Source organism: Bufo gargarizans, chromosome 5 (assembly GCF_014858855.1).
Source record: "Bufo gargarizans isolate SCDJY-AF-19 chromosome 5, ASM1485885v1, whole genome shotgun sequence".
Taxonomy (NCBI): domain Eukaryota; kingdom Metazoa; phylum Chordata; class Amphibia; order Anura; family Bufonidae; genus Bufo; species Bufo gargarizans.
This window is the reverse complement of record NC_058084.1, coordinates 184722146-184740293: the sequence shown is the minus strand read 5'-3', so window position 1 is coordinate 184740293 and position 18148 is coordinate 184722146. Positions and strand designations below refer to the sequence as shown.

At 39.8% G+C, this 18148-nt stretch overlaps 1 protein-coding gene across 1 annotated transcript in view; it reads right to left on the bottom strand.

The window, feature by feature from the left end:
- CNTNAP2 (contactin associated protein 2) overlaps nucleotides 1-18148 on the bottom strand; it is a 2163381-nt gene that overhangs the window by 868312 nt on the left and 1276921 nt on the right. The window contains exon 11 of the mRNA XM_044295439.1: nucleotides 4736-4907. Coding sequence (XP_044151374.1) covers nucleotides 4736-4907 — 172 coding nt within the window. The remainder of the gene's footprint in view (nucleotides 1-4735; nucleotides 4908-18148) is intronic.

The following is an 18148-nucleotide window of genomic DNA, read 5'->3' as shown; positions in this document are numbered from 1 at the left end:
GGGTCCCAGAGGTGGTACCCGCACCTATCAGACAATGGGGGCATATCCTAGCGATATGCCCCCATTGTCTGTGATGGGAATTCCTCTTTAAATAACAGTTCTTTGCAATTAGCAGTGATTGAATAAAAGTAAAACAAAGTAGATTACAGTAAGACCCAATGTATAGTTAAAGTAGAACTCCTGGCAAAATGTTTATTCTCTGACCTGTTAGAAAGTGATGTCATGTGACCAACTCTCTGACACAGGACAAGAAGTCAGCTCATTCTCTATTTATTCCTATGAGACTGAGAGTGAGGCTCCCATAGGAAAACATAGAGAAACTGACTTCCTGTCCACACATAAGATGCTGTGTCAGTTGGAGAGTCTGGTTGCTGGTCACATGACACAGATGAGAAGCCTAAAGGAGGTATAACTCACAAATACAGACGCTGGTAAGAAAATTACATTCACTACAGATTACATCATGTACCGAACAAGTCAGAGAATAACATTTTTGGTGGGAGTTCTTCTTTAAGATTCAGAAGAGCTAACACCTTTATTTTTCTATGCCAGTTTCTAGACCCATTTGTAAATGGCTAAAAACGTCTTAGGGCCCTTTCACACTTGCGTTGGCCGGATCCGGCATAGAGTTCCGTCGTCGGGGCTCTATGCCGGAACAATCCTGATCAGGATTATCCTAATGCATTCTGAATGGAGAGAAATCCGTTCAGGATGCATCAGGATGTCTTCCGTTCCGGAACGGAACGTTTTTTGGCCGGAGAAAATACCGCAGCATGTAGTACTTTTTGCTCCGGCCAAAAATCCTGAACACTTGCCGCAAAGCCGGATCCGGAATGAATGCCCATTGAAAGGCATTTATCCGGATCCGGCCTTAAGCTAAACGTCGTTTCGGCGCATTGCCGGATACGACGTTTAGCTTTTTCTCAATGGTTACCATGGCTGCCGGGACGCTAAAGTCCTGGCAGCCATGGTAAAGTGTAGCGGGGAGCGGGGGAGTAGCATACTTACCGTCCGTGCGGCTCCCGGGGTGCTCCAGAGTGACGTCAGGGCGCCCCAGGCGCATGGATGACGTGATCGCATGTACACGTCATCCATGCGCCTGGGGCGCTCTGACGTCACTCTGGAGCGCCCCGGAGCCGCACGGACTGTAAGTATACTGCTCCCCCGCTCCCCGCTCCTACTATGGCAACCAGGACTTTAATAGCGTCCTGGCTGCCATAGTAACACTGAAAGCATTTTGAAGATGGATCCGTCTTCAAATGCTTTCAGTTCATTTGCGTTTTTCCGGATCCGGCGTGTAATTCCGGCAAGTGGAGTACACGCCGGATCCGGACAACGCAAGTGTGAAAGGGCCCTAACACAAGCTCATGTAAATTAAAATATCATCTATCATGCCATCTTCTAGTAAATGTACGTCTACATAACCTTACTCTCCATCATATAACCTGTATACAGTACATACCTTCAAATATCTTCAAAATGAAGCCATAATGAGATCTATCATTCCCAGCTATCTTAATTGCTAATACTTTTCTGAATAGTTCCATACAACGAAAAATGAAAATAAATCTGGTAAAGATTCTAGACTGTAATAGATATAGATATATTATTGAAATAAACAATTGTGTGCGGTCCACTTAGGTATACAAACCATGGATCATACAAAAGTTAGTCCTCCCATAAACACCAAACTAATCACCTAAAATATAATGGGAATTAAAATAGACACGTTATCACCAATGGCAATGTGATCCGATGATAATTCCTTGTATGACATCCAAAATATCACCCACAATGGGGATTGTAATCTACCGGGTATTCAAAAAGTCATTGGTAGTACGTGCTAATAGAAACACACCGATAGTATTGCAATATCACAATAGCGCCTCTGCGTTTATAAGCGGCCTACTGCCATCTAACATAAAACGCTAAAATCCAGACCGCACAAATCAACCTCTCTGCGTGGCCGAACAAGGTAAGTGCTCAGAGTCTTATCTGTATCTCATTTATATCCTATATCAATCAGTTCAAATAGCAATTTGCATATGTGAAGCACTCAAATGTACTGTTACAATAAGAAATATTGCTGCGATCCTGCTGGTTAGTATGTATAATTATGCAGGTTGTTTAGCAATGCAAGTTAGTTGTTTGGGCTTCTATATACTGCGCAGATGTTTGTCAATTGTCCTCTATATTTAATAGAGAAAGAAGTCCAGACACTTGTTGATAATGCTGTCAGTCATTCACAGCATTATATGGTTGCTTGCATATATATGTCTTTAGCCTTTAAATTGCTTTGTAGACTTACGGAGAAGTCTTGTATCTACCGTGGCGTCCCACTTGTATTCCAGCCTTTGGAAACTCTTACCTCCGAATCTCCCTTCCAGTGAGTCCCGCTGCACTATATCCGACAGGCAAACTGGCTTCTCCCGATGAGGAGTGATCTAATAGAGTCGGTGCCCCACGTGTCCTGGGTAATTTGGGTGCAACTTTAGTATGCTGGCAAAAAAGCTGTATATTTCCCGGGAGCGCTCCAGATTGTATCAATGTAACATACAAACTTCAAACTTTTTAAATATATATGTTGAGATTTCTCATCATATGTGGGATGTTCTTCTCTGGTAATTGAGTTTTTCATATGATATTTTTTGAGGCACAGTTTTCGAATACATTTTTCCACCCACATATAGGTGTCAAATTTGTTAAGTTTATTTGTTGGTGAGAATTTAAGACCTTTATTTAGTAAACTAATTTGTGCCTGTGTTAAGATCATAGAACTCAAATTCATATAGCATTGGTGTCCTCATTAAGTGGTGTTGCTATCTGTTGTCATTTTTTCTGTTGCTTTCTTCTCCTGCGTCATTTTTTCTTTTTCCTTCTTGTGTCTGTGTTCTGTGTTGGTGACTCTGTGGACGATACTACTTTCCATAGGTATATATATTTTCTACGGGAATGTTTTATAGGAATTTTTCCATTGGAACTTTTTATGGGATTCTATAATGGAGGAACGAATACCGGTCAGCCTTTTATCTGAAACATTGACAGGCTTAAAATTATATAGTTGTATGAAACAGTAGTTTTTTTTTTTTTATGTTTAATTTTATTTATATATATATTTTCTCATTTTTATTTGCCTAATAAATGATATCAAAGATAGAAAAATATATTTATATTATTTTGGTATGATTCACCAAGATTGCATAGATCCCATATAATAACTGCCATTTAACAAAACCGCATAGGAATCGCAGCGGAACCACTTAGAAACTGTATGTGAACTGTAAATGGTTTTTGCATATTTCTAGCACAGTATATGTTCTATAGAATTGACACATTTATTTAATGTGGATTTATTAATATGGGAAAAAGATGGTTTTTCCCATATTAAAAAGAGAGAATTCATATAGGTAGATACACTCCAGAATTTGGATATATCCAACATCCAGATATCCTAAATAAAGTATTAAGCACACTGAAAACATAGGGGACTTAGCCACTGAAGAAGGAGTATGCTACTAACTCCAAAAAGCATTTGGTATGAACAGTCCCCTTGAGAAAACAACTGAAGTTTGTATGTTACATCGATACAATCTGGAGTGCTCCCGGGGAATATACAGCTAAAGTTGCACTTGAACTACGCAGGACACGTGGGACACCGACTCTATTAGATCACTCCTCATCGGGAGATGCTGGTTAGACACAAGTATATGCCTAGCGAATATAGTGCAGCGGGACTCACTGGAAGGGAGATTTGGAGGTAAGCGTTTCCCAGGCTGCAATACACGGCAGATACGAGACTCCTCCCTAAGTCTACAAACAGTGAGTAATTTGTTTTTAATCCATTTGTTTTTAATCTATTAATTATGGTATTTTGCTATATTTAATTAAAGTGTTTATAATTATTAACCTTGGATCCATGTTATGTCCAGATGTAGTTGTGCCTAACCATATTTGAAAACATTATAGATATATTATTGCCAGCATTGGACTGGCTGCTAAAGTACCATAGAATCCCCTGGTAGGCTCAGGCTCTGATTCCATAATGGGCCCCAAAGGTCCAGAGGAAAAAACCCAAAAACATTTGGAGCTGCCTTTACAATAAGTAGGTACTATGGTCTATTAGATTTTATTGATGATCTGGGGGTTGGTCCCAGAGGAAAAAAAAACAAAACAGTCTGACCTTGAATATTGCTATATTGTATATTTGCTCACTTTGCAATCAATGTAAATCAAATGTGGGGTTTTAGTATAAAGTATACAGAATAATAGTTTGCCATTGAACAGGTATTTCTAAACACATCAACAAGTGCATTCCCTTTGGGGCCATTTTTAAACAGATCCGTCATATTTCAGAAAACCCTCTTTACTATGCCCTATGTAGAAAATTAAGAATTTTTTTATATACATGCCAACTTGAAAAATCCTGGTTCCACTGCGAAAGCCCAGTGATAGCTTCATGCCAGTCGTCTCTTTAGCACACCGGCGGCATGACAAGAGTGTGTAGCGTTACCTTCACAGTGCCAGGATATGATTGGCTACCATGCTCAGCTGATGTTACCATGGATGTTACCTGGTCTTCCAAAAAAATAACTAGTTGGCTGTCAGTATAGTCCTCACTATAGAGGATATCTACTGTATATTCTATAAAATGCACATTAGCAGTGTACCTTTTTTTTGTTATATCCAGTGTATAAACATTTTATATGTACTCTAGACTGGATATTTGTTCTCTTACCGGTCAATGATTGCACACATATCAATAGTGATGTTTTCAAAGCTTCCATGCTTCCCTTGCTCTACAGCATGGAGGTCAACCAGCTGATTGTCCACATGGAGAAGTTGCATGCATCCTTGAAAGGAATTCTCGTACACTGGGTGATTAGAGCTGTTTGATTTGGAGAAGAAACCTGAAAACATAAAAGTTGGAAGCAATTAGGACCAAAATGTCTTAAGTAACATATTACACTGCTTACTGAAGCATGATACATGTTAATACAGTTAAATAAACAACTATGACAAGTAAAGTGTGGCTTGCCTTTTTCTTCATTAGAGCAAATAAGTGTCAATCAGAATGCAAAATCTGGCGTATGCCAATAGCAAGTTTTAAAATGTTAAACATTAGATACAATACATATTTCTCATCCGGAAAGTTTTAAAAGGGCTCAGTATATGTCAGAGTATATGAAATAAGAGAAAAAGGTGAAGATCAGATCAATACATAGCAAAAGATCATTATTTTATCACTGATGTTAGAAGGTTTATTAAAATTAAGGATAAGCAAATTGATTCTAGACAGATTTGTTATGAACTTCACAAAAAAATAATCTGCTAAAAGATTATTTTGAGATTTCTTTTAAATAAATCACATTGAATGGGCAGCATTTTACTGTTAAAAAACCATGAGGGAGTAAGAAGATAGAGGATAACATAACACTGGGAGAAAGTGGGGTGAGGGCTTGCCCTAATTTGCTCAGGGGCTGAAAGACAGCATTATCAGCCAATCAGGGGAACAGTAGGCAGGGAGATGCCTATGCTGAACCAGCAGAAGAGCCATAGAATGTTCATCTTCTGACCAGGAATGAGCGTGTCTAGTAATGTCTGCCAAAATAATAATAAGTATACAGAGTCACAAGCAACTGTTGTCATGTGATAGAGACACTATAGGGAAAGAATAGAAAGATATAATTGTGTAGATTTTCAGGAATCTGATCAGGAAAAGCTCTGAAGGAGTGAAGGCTGCATTAGACAGGCAGATTATGCCGGCAATTGCCTGCTTGTCAGCAGAGACATCTACTATTACATGAAGTGATCTCCTCCACAGTATAGAGAGAGGCAATCGCTAATGCCATCGCTCCACCCATACTGAATCATTTTTTGCCGCCAGAAGATCATGATTAGACAAATGCAGATTTTGCTCATTTTTTTAAATGAACTGAGAGACAGCTTGAATTATTTTTTCAAAACCTCACATTTCTATAGTTCATTCTTGCCATCTCAACTCAAAATGCTGAGCAATTGCTCAATTTTTCTTCAGTGCATTATATCCATGTTATTACTCTCGTTGCAGTATACCAAATGTAACAGCGGCTGCTGTACGCCGCTGTTCCCCCACTTATCGCCGCTGTCCTGAGTGCCGCACTCAGGGGTGACCTGTGGTCGGTTCTTTTGAGGATTCCACTCCACAGCTTCCACTCAGCCCTGGGCACAGCATTAGGTCAGCTAGTTTCATGTTACACTGCTCTAAGGGTGGAGCACATCACTCCCTGGGCTGTGTGGGTTAGGTCAGGTGACCTCACTGACCAACCCTGGCTCTCCTGCAGGTATTTTAGTGGCTCAGCCCTCTTCCCAGATGCCTCAGTGTTAAGGTCCTTGAGTTTGCTGGTTCTTGATACTCTCATGTGCTCTTGATTTTTATTTTGTTCCCAGACTCTGCTTATCATCTCATCCCTGCCTTCTTGCCTTGTCTCTTATGTTGCCAACCCGGATTGCCTGACCTGTACATATGCCACCTGCCCTGACCTTTTGCCTGTCTGACTACGCCTCTGCCTCTTCCTCATCCTATTTTGGTTATTAACAATGCCTTCAATAGCATGTTCCCTGTTTATAGTTCAGACAATAACTCCAAGACATTGAACTTTGTGATGAGATTGCACTACCTTTACCTGTAAGCAGTAACCCCATGTTCTCTGTGAGGTTCACAAAAAGAATAAGAAGTAAGTAATGCAACTTAATCAAACACATATTTGTGGTCATGGGCTAGCGATTATTTATGTTTGGTTACTTCTACTCCTTCATTAGAAGCAAAATTACAGAATATACAGCCTGCAGTGTGCGCAATAAAGGAACACTATTGGGAGGAAATGTGTTTTCTAATGAGCATCACTGAGGCACTGTCACTAACCCCCAGCTGTGAGACACAGGCGGTAATCGCCTGTTCCTTCCCTGCGTACAAATGTCTCCAATTTAATCTATGTGAATTAAAGAAAGAGCTACTATGTAACTGTTTTACTTACAAAAAAAAACTAAAAAACCCTAAAATCATATTTAATAATTATATTATTTTCATATTATTTATCATCTGCACATTTATGATTATAGAGCTGTTAGCTCAATATTGAATCCTGACAGCTCTGCAAGATTTGCAAGGTAACTTCATTCAGGAAAAGTTCGTTGTTGAGGTGTCATTATTCTGAAGAGCCACAAGGCTATTTATTCCAGAAATCAATGTGTCTCCCAGATGATTTATTTTCTAGCCAGCTGGCAGGTTACTGAAGTGAGGATGGTATTTCAGGGGGGCAATTTTTTATATCTACAAAAGTGAACTGCAACAATGGATAGTGGTTAATATGTAAAGCAACACAACCTTTATGCATATTCTCAAGAAAGAAAGAGTTGGAACTCCTGATTTAAGTTGAGCTTTTACTTTAAAGAGTAACTAAACTTTTTTAAACCCTTCCTTTAAAATGTTCTAAATTGGCTAAAACTGATTTTTGCGTTTTTGTAATATACTTTATTGATCAGCAATGGAGTTCTATAACTCAAATAGGCACCCAATGTCCTGGATGCTATCTTGTCTTGAAGTTCCTCTAAGATAAATCCTTGCATAGCATAGAATTTATCCAAGCTTGAAGAGAGCATAGGCGGGAGCAGTGATCTGCGCCCTGGCCTCTGTAGCGTTAGCCGCGGCCCCCAGTGAAATCCGTACTTCAGTATAGCACTAACATGTCAAAGCTGTACTAGAATAATGATTTTAAGATGTGATAGCACCCAGGACTTTGGATGCCTATTTGAGTAGGAGATCTGTATTATTGATTAAGAAAGTATATTACAAACATCTGTTTTAGCCAATTTAGAACATTTTAAAAGAAAAGTTTAGTCACTGTTTAAGGTAAAATTAAGTTGCTTGACACAATATGCATTTCAGAAAATTATTATTTCTCTTCAATAGTAAATTTAAACCACTTTAAACTTTGATCCGAACTCAGCTTTGGTTCCAAGGTACCAGTTGTAATCAAAGCCGAGTTTGGATCCAAGTTTTTAAGTGGTTTTCCAATTTTAAAAAACAATGTATTCAAGTTATTCACTGAAGTCTCGCGAGGCGTCTCAAATAACTGACTTCATTTCATTGGAGGCTGTACATTTTAATGCTGTACGGAGACAGATCTCCGTAAAGCATTAATGAGAAAATTTAAGTGAAGCGACTTCGGATTTGGGATCCGAAGCTTGCTTCAGTCATCACTAATAATAAACTTTGTAATATTTATGAGATTCATTTTCTCCTCCTCCCCGACCTCATAATCTGTTTGTTTCACTCTTAACTATTGCTAAATTTGTTTTGGAAGACAAGACAGGGATCAGAATATAAGCTGCCCATAGAAGTTTAAGGAAAGAGGAGGAGGAAGAAGGGAGTAAGAGCTGAGTGAGAGAGAAGTAGAGAGACATGCACAGAAATGCTGTTGAAGCTTTTAAAAAGTGTGCTACTGGATTAACACCTAAACTGCTCAGTACTTCTCTAAAATGTCATCCATGCTGCTGTTATTGTCTGAGTATGAAAGATAGTAATAAAGGAGCATGATCTTCTCTTATCTGTGTGTTGTGTGTATGGGAGACATAATAGCAGCTAGTTTTAACTCACTTGCGTTAAACTTTTCTGGTATTGAGTTCCGTCCTAGGGACTGAATACTGGAAAAAATCCTAATGCATTCTGAATGGAGAGCAATCCGTTCAGTATGCATCAGGGTGTCTTCAGTTCAGTCACTGTAAGGTTTTTGGATGGACAAAATACCGCAGCATGCTTCGGTATTTTCTCCATCCAAAATTCCGGAACACTTGCCGGAATGTCGGATCCGGCATTATTTTCCATTGAAATGCATTCATGCCGGATGTTACTGAAAAACGGATCTGGTTTAGCGGTCTGTGTATGCGCAGAGATTTAAAAATGTGAAAAAGATAAATACCAGATCCGTTTTTCCAGATGACATCCGGAGAGACGGATCTGGTATTGAAATGCATTTGTGAGACGGATCCGCATCCGTATCCATCTACAAATGGTATCCGTTTGCATACAGATTGCTGGATCCCGCAGGCAGTTCCGGCGATGGAACTGCTTGCCGGAATCCAACAATGCAAATGTAAGATCCTCACCTGCTTTGTACTCCAGGGGAACCAAGAGGGGTCCTCGTGGAGTTGCGGGACAGGTTATGCGTGTCTCTGATGCACCAGCGCTGACCCCTTTGCGAGCCAGTGCGGAGATGCGTTCGCGTGGACATCGGAGGGGAGGACCGTCGGAGTCCCGGGGACAGAGTGGCCAGGCGAGTGACAAGACGCCGCGGCCAGAGTTGTCTCCGGTGTCTCCTGCGACTTCCGTTTCCGCATCTGGGTCCACGCGCTCGCATACTCGCGCTGAGTCAATCATGCGTCCGTGCGTACGCACGAGGGCAGGTTCGCAAAGGGATACACGGTCGCGAGTACGCGCTTCTTATGCACTTCGTCGACCAGTGGCGCATATTATACTGACTCACAAGAGCAAAGTGGATTAGGGAGCCAGCCATGGGTTAATCAACTTGTGATTGCCTTAGGCCTTGTCCTCAGGTGCAGGGCAATTTGTTCACCTATGGTAGTGGACACTTGGCACCCTGGGATTGGTTAGCAGGCATTTAAAAGGAGGTCTCTCAGGGTGATCAGTGCCCACTGTTATTTTCCCTCAACCAGGTATAGGTCACAACTCCTAGTGACTGAAGACTGCCAGGAACTTTGTCCTTACAGCGGACCCAAGATCTGGAGTGACTCGACTGCCAAGTTCACAGCATCATTCAGCACTGGTTGGGACTATTCCTGGAATCTCCTTGCCTGGTTTTTTGTTATTATTCCTTGTTACCAGCAAGTGTCCTGGACGTTTATGTTTCTGGTGAATAAACACCTTTTTGCTTTCATCACTGGTCTGTTTGTTGGTGCCTTGCATTACAGCAAATGTGAAAGTACCCTTACTCAGGGAAAACTGACATTAAACATTTAGCCTGCAGAGGAGAAAACTGGTAAAAATTTTAACACATGTCATATAATGGCCATATATAATATTAACCCCTTAACCCAACATGATGTACTCGGATGCCATGAACGTTAAAGAGCTGTATTAAGCAGGCACCCACCAGCAGTGACCAGGTTCAGAGACGACCCAGATCCTGGTCATCTCACACCTCAGATGCCACTGTCAATAGTGACTGCAGCATCTATAAGGGTTAGACGGAGGTTATATCTGCCATCCATTTGGAGCTCAAAAAGTCAAATTTGCTGGGCTCTGATTGGTAACTTGCTATGATAGCTTGGGACCTTGTGAGGGCTCTAAATGCTGTCATAGCAAGTTGCCTGCAAAGCCAAGCCTGAGGCTTCAAAGACAGACAATTAAAATCCCATAGTTTGCTATTGTAGTCAAGGGAAAAATAAAAGATAGTATGTTCAAAAATCTCAGAACTATTAAAATATTACAATGTATATCATTTTTGGTAAATTCCATCACAGAGAATGGAAAAGCTGATTTGCGTTTCTTTTGGTCACGTTGTCTCCTCAAAAAAATGTAATAAAAAAGTGATCAAAGTCATATGTACTCTAACATGGTGTCAAAAACAACTACAGCTCACATCACAGAAATGTAGTCCTCACACGGCTCTGTAGACTGACAAATATAAAAGTTATGGGTATCAAAATATGGCAATGAAAAAATACAAAGTTTTTTATTTTATTTTTAAAGTAGTAAAACATAACGTATAAGAGAAATTTAGTCTGACCTCGCAGGACAAGGTTGTCATATCATTCTTAGCTCACATTGAATACCATACACACAACCCCTACCCCAAAAAAATAAATAAAAACAAGGCAGAATTGTGTTTTTCCCCCCAATTTTAACCCACAAATAATTGTTTCCAGTTTTTCAAAAGAAGCTATGGTAAAGTAAATGGTACCCTTAAATAATGCAACCTGTCCTGCATAAAATAAGATATATATGGCTATGTGAACTGAAAATGTTTAAAAAAGTACTGGTTCTTGGAAGGTGAGGGGGAAAAAACAAGAAAGCAAAAACAAGGGGTTAATGCTAATGTACACACACAACAGCTTATTCTGAAAAGTAACTTTTTATTGTAAAAATAATTTCAAGTAAAGTGAAAATCACAGCACTCCTTCTGACATATTCTGATCCATCTAGTCCTTGAACATTTTGAATGAGTGATACTGGTTTGAATAGAGAGTGTTCCCCAAACAGCAATAATATATCTAATACGGTATATTATTCTGTAGTGGTTGGAGCATTATGTTCTGATACAGAGGTCCAAATCATCCGCATATATACATTTAAAGAGCATCTGTCAGCATGACCACCCTATTAAACCAGGTAAACATGGTAGGATACAGGCTAGGGTTGATCATGCAGATAAAAACGATACCCTTATTATGACTCTCTGTGGCCCTATGACTTGGAAAACTGCATTTTTAATAATGTGCATATGACCTAACTGAAACATTGTGTGGCCAGCTAGGCATCTCGGAGCACCAGTTTGTGATACCACCTTCAGCTTCAGTCCCTCCCCTAGTGCAGCATCTAGTGCCAAGACTACTACAAGACCTATATTCTTCTGCCTGAGCTGTATGTTCTGGTCTTGACGCTTGCTCAGTGTTTCTCCTAATGTGCTCCAAGCACTGTAGATTCAAATTGAGCAAGTGCTGAGACCTGGAAGATACAGCGCAAGCACAGATGACAGGTCTCAGTGCTTGATTAATTTGCATCAGCCCTGCTTGGAGCACAGCAGGAGAAACACTGAGCAACCTCAGAGACCAGAAGATGCAGCACAGGCAAGATAATAAAGGTCTCAGTGGTCTCTGCACTAGAAAAGCAGCAGGCACTAGACGACTAGCCAGTCAATCTGGGGGAAGGGGGGACTGAAGCTGAAGAGGGTGTAACAAACTGGTGCTCTGAGGGCTCTGGCCAGCCTCGTTGTGCTCCAGTTATATAATTTGGATGTAAATAAAAATGCAGTTTTCTTAGTAATGAGGGCGGAGCGAGTCATAGTAAGGGTATTTTTCATTATCAGCATGATCAATCATACTATATAATTCATCTTAAATAAGCACTTGAGATCTGAAAAGAGCAAATATTAGGGCTATAGATCAAGTCATTAGATGGGTTCCATGCTAAACAGGACAGGGTCGCATGCAATGTATGTAAAAAAAATGTAGGCTGCAGAAGAAAGGTAGTGAAGAATTCTTAATAAAGATCTATTGGCAACGTTTTTATGCCAAAATAAATACAATGCAATAAAATGCATTTAAATGTGTTCATCACCTTTAAGCACTCTACCTTTTCTTAATTATTTAGAGTTCTGTCTATTATTATTATTATTATTATTATTATTATTATTCTCTATTATTATTCTCTTCTGTCAGTGATGGGGAGGGAGAACTGGGAGACCTTTTAAAACCAATGTGGCTCCTATTGCTTCTTCTTAACTGCAATTACTTCTTGTCCATCTACTATATACTTTTAGCTGTCAATGTTTTAATTATTGTTATGCTTTCAAAAAATCAGTTTATAAAATCACAGCTGGTAGTCATGGTAACCACACCATTTAGATATTGTTCACCGGCATACTCGCACACGAGGAGGCTGGCGCCCATTAGACTGATCTTACATGTTTTTTTTCTGCTTTTATATATAACACTAACTTAGCCCTGACAGCCCTTCTCAAACAAAAATGAAAGGTGGATAAATAATAATTTTAATGTATGATGTCATTGTGTTATTTTGGAAAGGTTGAGAGAGGTAGGTGGATGTGTCAGGTTTAAGTTAGAGGATAATTCTCCCTTCAGTCTGGTCCAGCAATAAACTTTACAATACAATCATGCAAACTTTACAAACTAAATTGATACTGCTGTCCAGTGAGTCCTTATATTATACTCACAACTTATTCCATTCCATATAAAATAGGTGATTACATCGGTCAATTCCACAATTTGAAGGACACCTAGCCTAACATCTTCCTGGCCTCCTCCTCCATTATGCAACATTTCGGGAGACTTAGACCACTTACTCATGCATGAGTAAGAAGTCAGAGTCTCCCGAAACATTGAATGGCAGTAATATATTGGGCTCGACGGCCTTCACATTGTGGAATTCATCCATATAATCGTTGATTTTGTATGGAGTAAAAAGATATTAGTCAATATTGTCATATACAAACTTTCAGTCCAATTGGCACACTTTTGATTCTGGTAGAGTCAACTCTTCCCCCAATTAAATTGGTTGACTGATTTGGCCAACTAAAATCCTAATAGAATTTTGAGTGATTCTTCATCCCTAGTCATGATCTAATGATTAAATTAACTATTTTGTTCTAAACATGGGGCGGAGGGGGAAGGGGGGTTTATGAACCCTTGTATGCCAGAAAAGTGGCAAAAAACACCCACACAGTGTCTCATATTCTATGCTTGCACAATATTTTGCAACTTTTGGGGGAGTCCCAATAACCTCTTTTCCTTAAATTATAAGGGGAAAGGCATGAGTGGAATACCAGGGAGGCCATAGTGCGGAATTATAGTAATTACATTAACTGCCAAGCTAACACCTGCTTTATCTTCACATATGTTACCATTGACACCAAATGGACATAGGGTAAGTTAACATGAGTTGGAGTTGCTGAAAACATTTCCACAGCAAAGCCACAAACAATCTGTAGGCAAATATGCAATACAAAGCTGCACCAAAAGGTATGCATTTAGTTGTGGATTTGATGCTATGGATCTGCTGGTAATCTACGCAAAATCTACACCAATAGGGTTGCTTGCAGGATTTATTGGAGATTTTGATTTTCCCAATTGCTCAATGGGAAAAAAAATCCACCAGTAATCTACACTAGAAATTCATATGCTATAGATTATAAAATCGCCATGGAAGGTTTTTATTAGCATTGAAAATTTACACAGCATGAGGATAGGATTTTATTTTTTAAAATCTCAACTACTAGCCTGGTATTGTAATTCACTCCAGATTTTTACTGCACCAATCTAAAAACTCTGTAGAATTTTCAATACATGTGAACTGACTCTTTTTGGTATAGAATTGCTTCTTTTAGTAATGTCATCGGCATGACAAGTTTATGTGCTTTCACATAATATATTTTTCGTTTATGAGCATCTTTCATTTTGACTTTTCTTTTTGTGTTATACTGGGGAGTATCCCATATTCATTTAAAATGCTGCGGGACAGTTTTTAACAAATAACCTGATATCCCATTTTGTAGCCTCTTACAACTGTGGTTATCAAGGACCATTTGAAGTGTCTGTAAAAAAAATGTACATGGACACACTGACGTTGCATTCCCTAGCTGTCCTGGAACAGCATAGTCATGAACACATAGACCTACTTTGATTATCAATAATTCAGGCTGCTGGCATTTCTAACAACTCTGAACAATGATGTGCCATGATTACAGCTCTCATTTAGTTACAATTGATGTTTGTCATTTATGGTGTAAACTATGTGTAGCCAAGAATTAATAAGAACCATTTCATCTAATCGAACCTATGTCCATTGTTAATTCATACTTAGATTCTTCTCTATTAAGGCAATACATCAATCACCTACTTTATATCAGCAAGTACATTTTACTTCATGATCAAAAACATTATTTTTCCAATATAATAAAAATATATTATCTTAAGAAGTTAATTTATACAGTACTAGCAGGATGACCCGGCTTTGCAAGGGTATATTTTGACTATTTAATTTAATGTTTGTGTGTGAGGTTAAAAGATATCTGCAGAATTCCCCGGAACAGTGACCTCCACAGCAGCCCAACCCCTTAACTTTCACCTCTACAGCATCCGCCCCTTTAACAGTGACCTCGGCAGTTCCCCACCAGGTTAACTGTGACCTTCACAGCCCCCCGCCCCCATAACAGTGCTCTCCAGAGCTACCCATGCCCTTAACACTGACTCTCCACAATACCCTGCCCCTTAACATTGACCTCCACAGCAGCCCAACACCTTAACTTTGACCTTCACAGCAATTTGCCCCCTCAACAGTGACCTACAAAGTACGCCACCCCCTTAACTGTGACCTCAACAGCAATTCGTCACTTTAACTGTGACCTCCACAGAGGACCATCTCCTAAACTGTAACCTCCACAGTACCCTGCCCACTTTACACTGATCTACACAGTGGCCTGCCCCTCAAAAATTACTTGCCCAATTAACAATTACCCTACAATGCCCAGCCCCCTTAAAATTAATTTCTACAGTTTCCCACCCCTTAACAGTGACCTGCACAAGACTTCCACAGCACCCTGCCCCCTTAAAATGTGACATCCATAGCACCTCACCCCTTAACAGTGACATCTAACAGTGAAGAAAAATTGCTGAGTTGCTATGGAAACCTGGTGTAACTGTGTATGTCAGGACTGAAGGGCCTGCAAGTTTTTATTGGATAATAAGGGTCATGTGACTGAGCGAATGGCAGTTATAATGTGAGTGAAGCTGCAAGCTCCTTTTGGGTAATACATTTTTTGGGAATATCTCAGGAACGGTGTGTTTTAGAGCTGAGACCTGATCTAAAACCTTCCTGGACACCTGTACTTAAATGCCAAATTTGGTTCCAATCCATCCAGTCGTTTGTCTGTGTATATAAATTTTTTTATATATATAAAAGACTAGCAGAAGGACCTGGCTTTGCACGGATATATTACATCTGTTTCATTTAATGTTTCTGTGTGTCGTTAAAAGATATCGACAGTTTCCCCATAACAGTACCCCGACCTCTACATTACCCCGCCCCCTTAACGTGAACTCCACAGCCCCTCACCCCTTAACATTGACCCCCCCACAGTACCCCGCCTCCTTAAAATGGGACCTCCAAAGCAGCCCATCCCCTTAACTTTGACCTTCAAAGCAGCCCGCACCTTAAACAGTAAGTTTCACAGCACCCCACTCCCTTGACATTGACCTCCTCAGGGGCCTGCCCCCTTAACAGTGACCTGTACAGCACCCCATCCCTTAACACTGACCTCCATAGGGGACCGTCCCATTATCTTTGACCTCCACTGTTCCCTGCCCCCTTAAAGGGACCTTCATAGCACGCGTCCCTTTAACAGTGACTGCCACAGTACCCCATTCCCTTAACAGTGACCTCCACAGTACCCTGCGCCCTTAACAGTGATCTCACAGTACCCTGCTGACTTAACAGTGACCTCCACAGCAGCTTTCCCTTTAATAGTGGCCCCTGCCCCCTTAACAGTGACCTCCACAGCGCCCTGCCCCTTTACGGCTAGGACTACATGACAACATGTGTCATGCGACATTTTTCCTTACCAATGTTGCGCAACAATTTTTAGAATGATAGGCTATGGTGTCGCACTGCGACGTGTGACATGCTGCGACTTCGACACAACAGTCGCAAAAAATCCATTCAAGATGGATGCATGTAGCAGTGTAGGTGTGCCCTATGTGTCGTGCAACTTATTGTTGTCGTGTAGCTCTAGCCTAAAACTAACCTACAGCAGTGAAGAAAAATGGCTGGGTTGTTATGGAAACCTGAAGTAAAACTGTGTGCATGTGGAGACTAAGGGCCTGCGAGCTTCTATTGGCTGATAAGGGACATGTGACTGTGTGTATGACCGTTGGGATATGAAGAGAAAGACTTGCAGGCTTGTATTGGCTAGTGATGAGCGGCAGGGTCATATTCCGATTCGCAATATTTCGCGAATATTTTGTAAAATATTCGTCGAATATTCGCAAATTCAAATATTCATTATATTCTACGATTTTTTTTACTCGAAAACTCGGCAAGGTAATGATTGTGTAATATGCGAATTTTCGTAATTCGAATTTACGGATTAGAATTTTTTATCGCAAATTTTTCAACTTACAACTATTAGACAAAGATTATAGCACTATATTAGCTAAATTGTTCTATATTAGATTTTTTTTCCGAATATTCGCTATATTGCTATATATAGTGAATATTCATAATATTCTAAAACAAGAATATATAGCAATATAGCGAATATTCGGAAAAAAAAAAACGAATATAGAGCAATTTAGCTAAAATAGTGCTATAATCTTTTTTTATAGTTGTAATTTTTTTCCAATCTGAACTTCAGACGAGAAAAAAATTACAACAAAAAATTACAACTATTAGACAAAGAAGATTATAGCACTATATTAGCTAAATTGCTCTATATTCGTGTTTTTTCGAATATTCGCTATATTGCTATAACTTCGTTTTTTCGAACATTCGTAATATTCTAAAACAAGAATATATAGCAATATAGCGAATATTAGAAAAAAAAGAATATAGAGCAATATTTTGAATATTCGAAATTACGAATATACAGACGTGGACAAAATTGTTGGTACCCTTTGGTCAATGAAAGAAAAAGTCACAATGGTCACAGAAATAACTTTAATCTGACAAAAGTAATAATAAATTAAAATTCTATAAATGTTAACCAATGAAAGTCAGACATTGTTTTTCAACCATGCTTCAACAGAATTATGTAAAAAAATAAACTCATGAAACAGGCATGGACAAAAATGATGGTACCCCTAACTTAATATTTTGTTGCGCAACCTTTTGAGGCAATCACTGCAATCAAACGCTTCCTGTAACTGTCAATGAGACATCTGCACCTCTCAGCAGGTATTTTGGCCCACTCCTCATGAGCAAACTGCTCCAGTTGTGTCCGGTTTGAAGGGTGCCTTTTCCAGACTGCATGTTTCAGCTCCTTCCAAAGATGCTCAATAGGATTGAGGTCAGGGCTCATAGAAGGCCACTTTAGAATAGTCCAATTTTTTCCTCTTAGCCATTCTTGGGTGTTTTTAGCGGTGTGTTTTGGGTCATTGTCCTGTTGCAAGACCCATGACCTGCGACTGAGACCAAGCTTTCTGACACTGGCTAGTACATTTCTCTCTAGAATTCCTTGATAGTCTTGAGATTTCATTGTACCCTGCACAGATTCAAGACACCCTGTGCCAGACGCAGCAAAGCAGCCCCAGAACATAACAGAGCCTCCTCCATGTTTCACAGTAGGGACAGTGTTCTTTTCTTGATATGCTTCATTTTTTCGTCTGTGAACATACAGCTGATGTGCCTTGGCAAAAACTT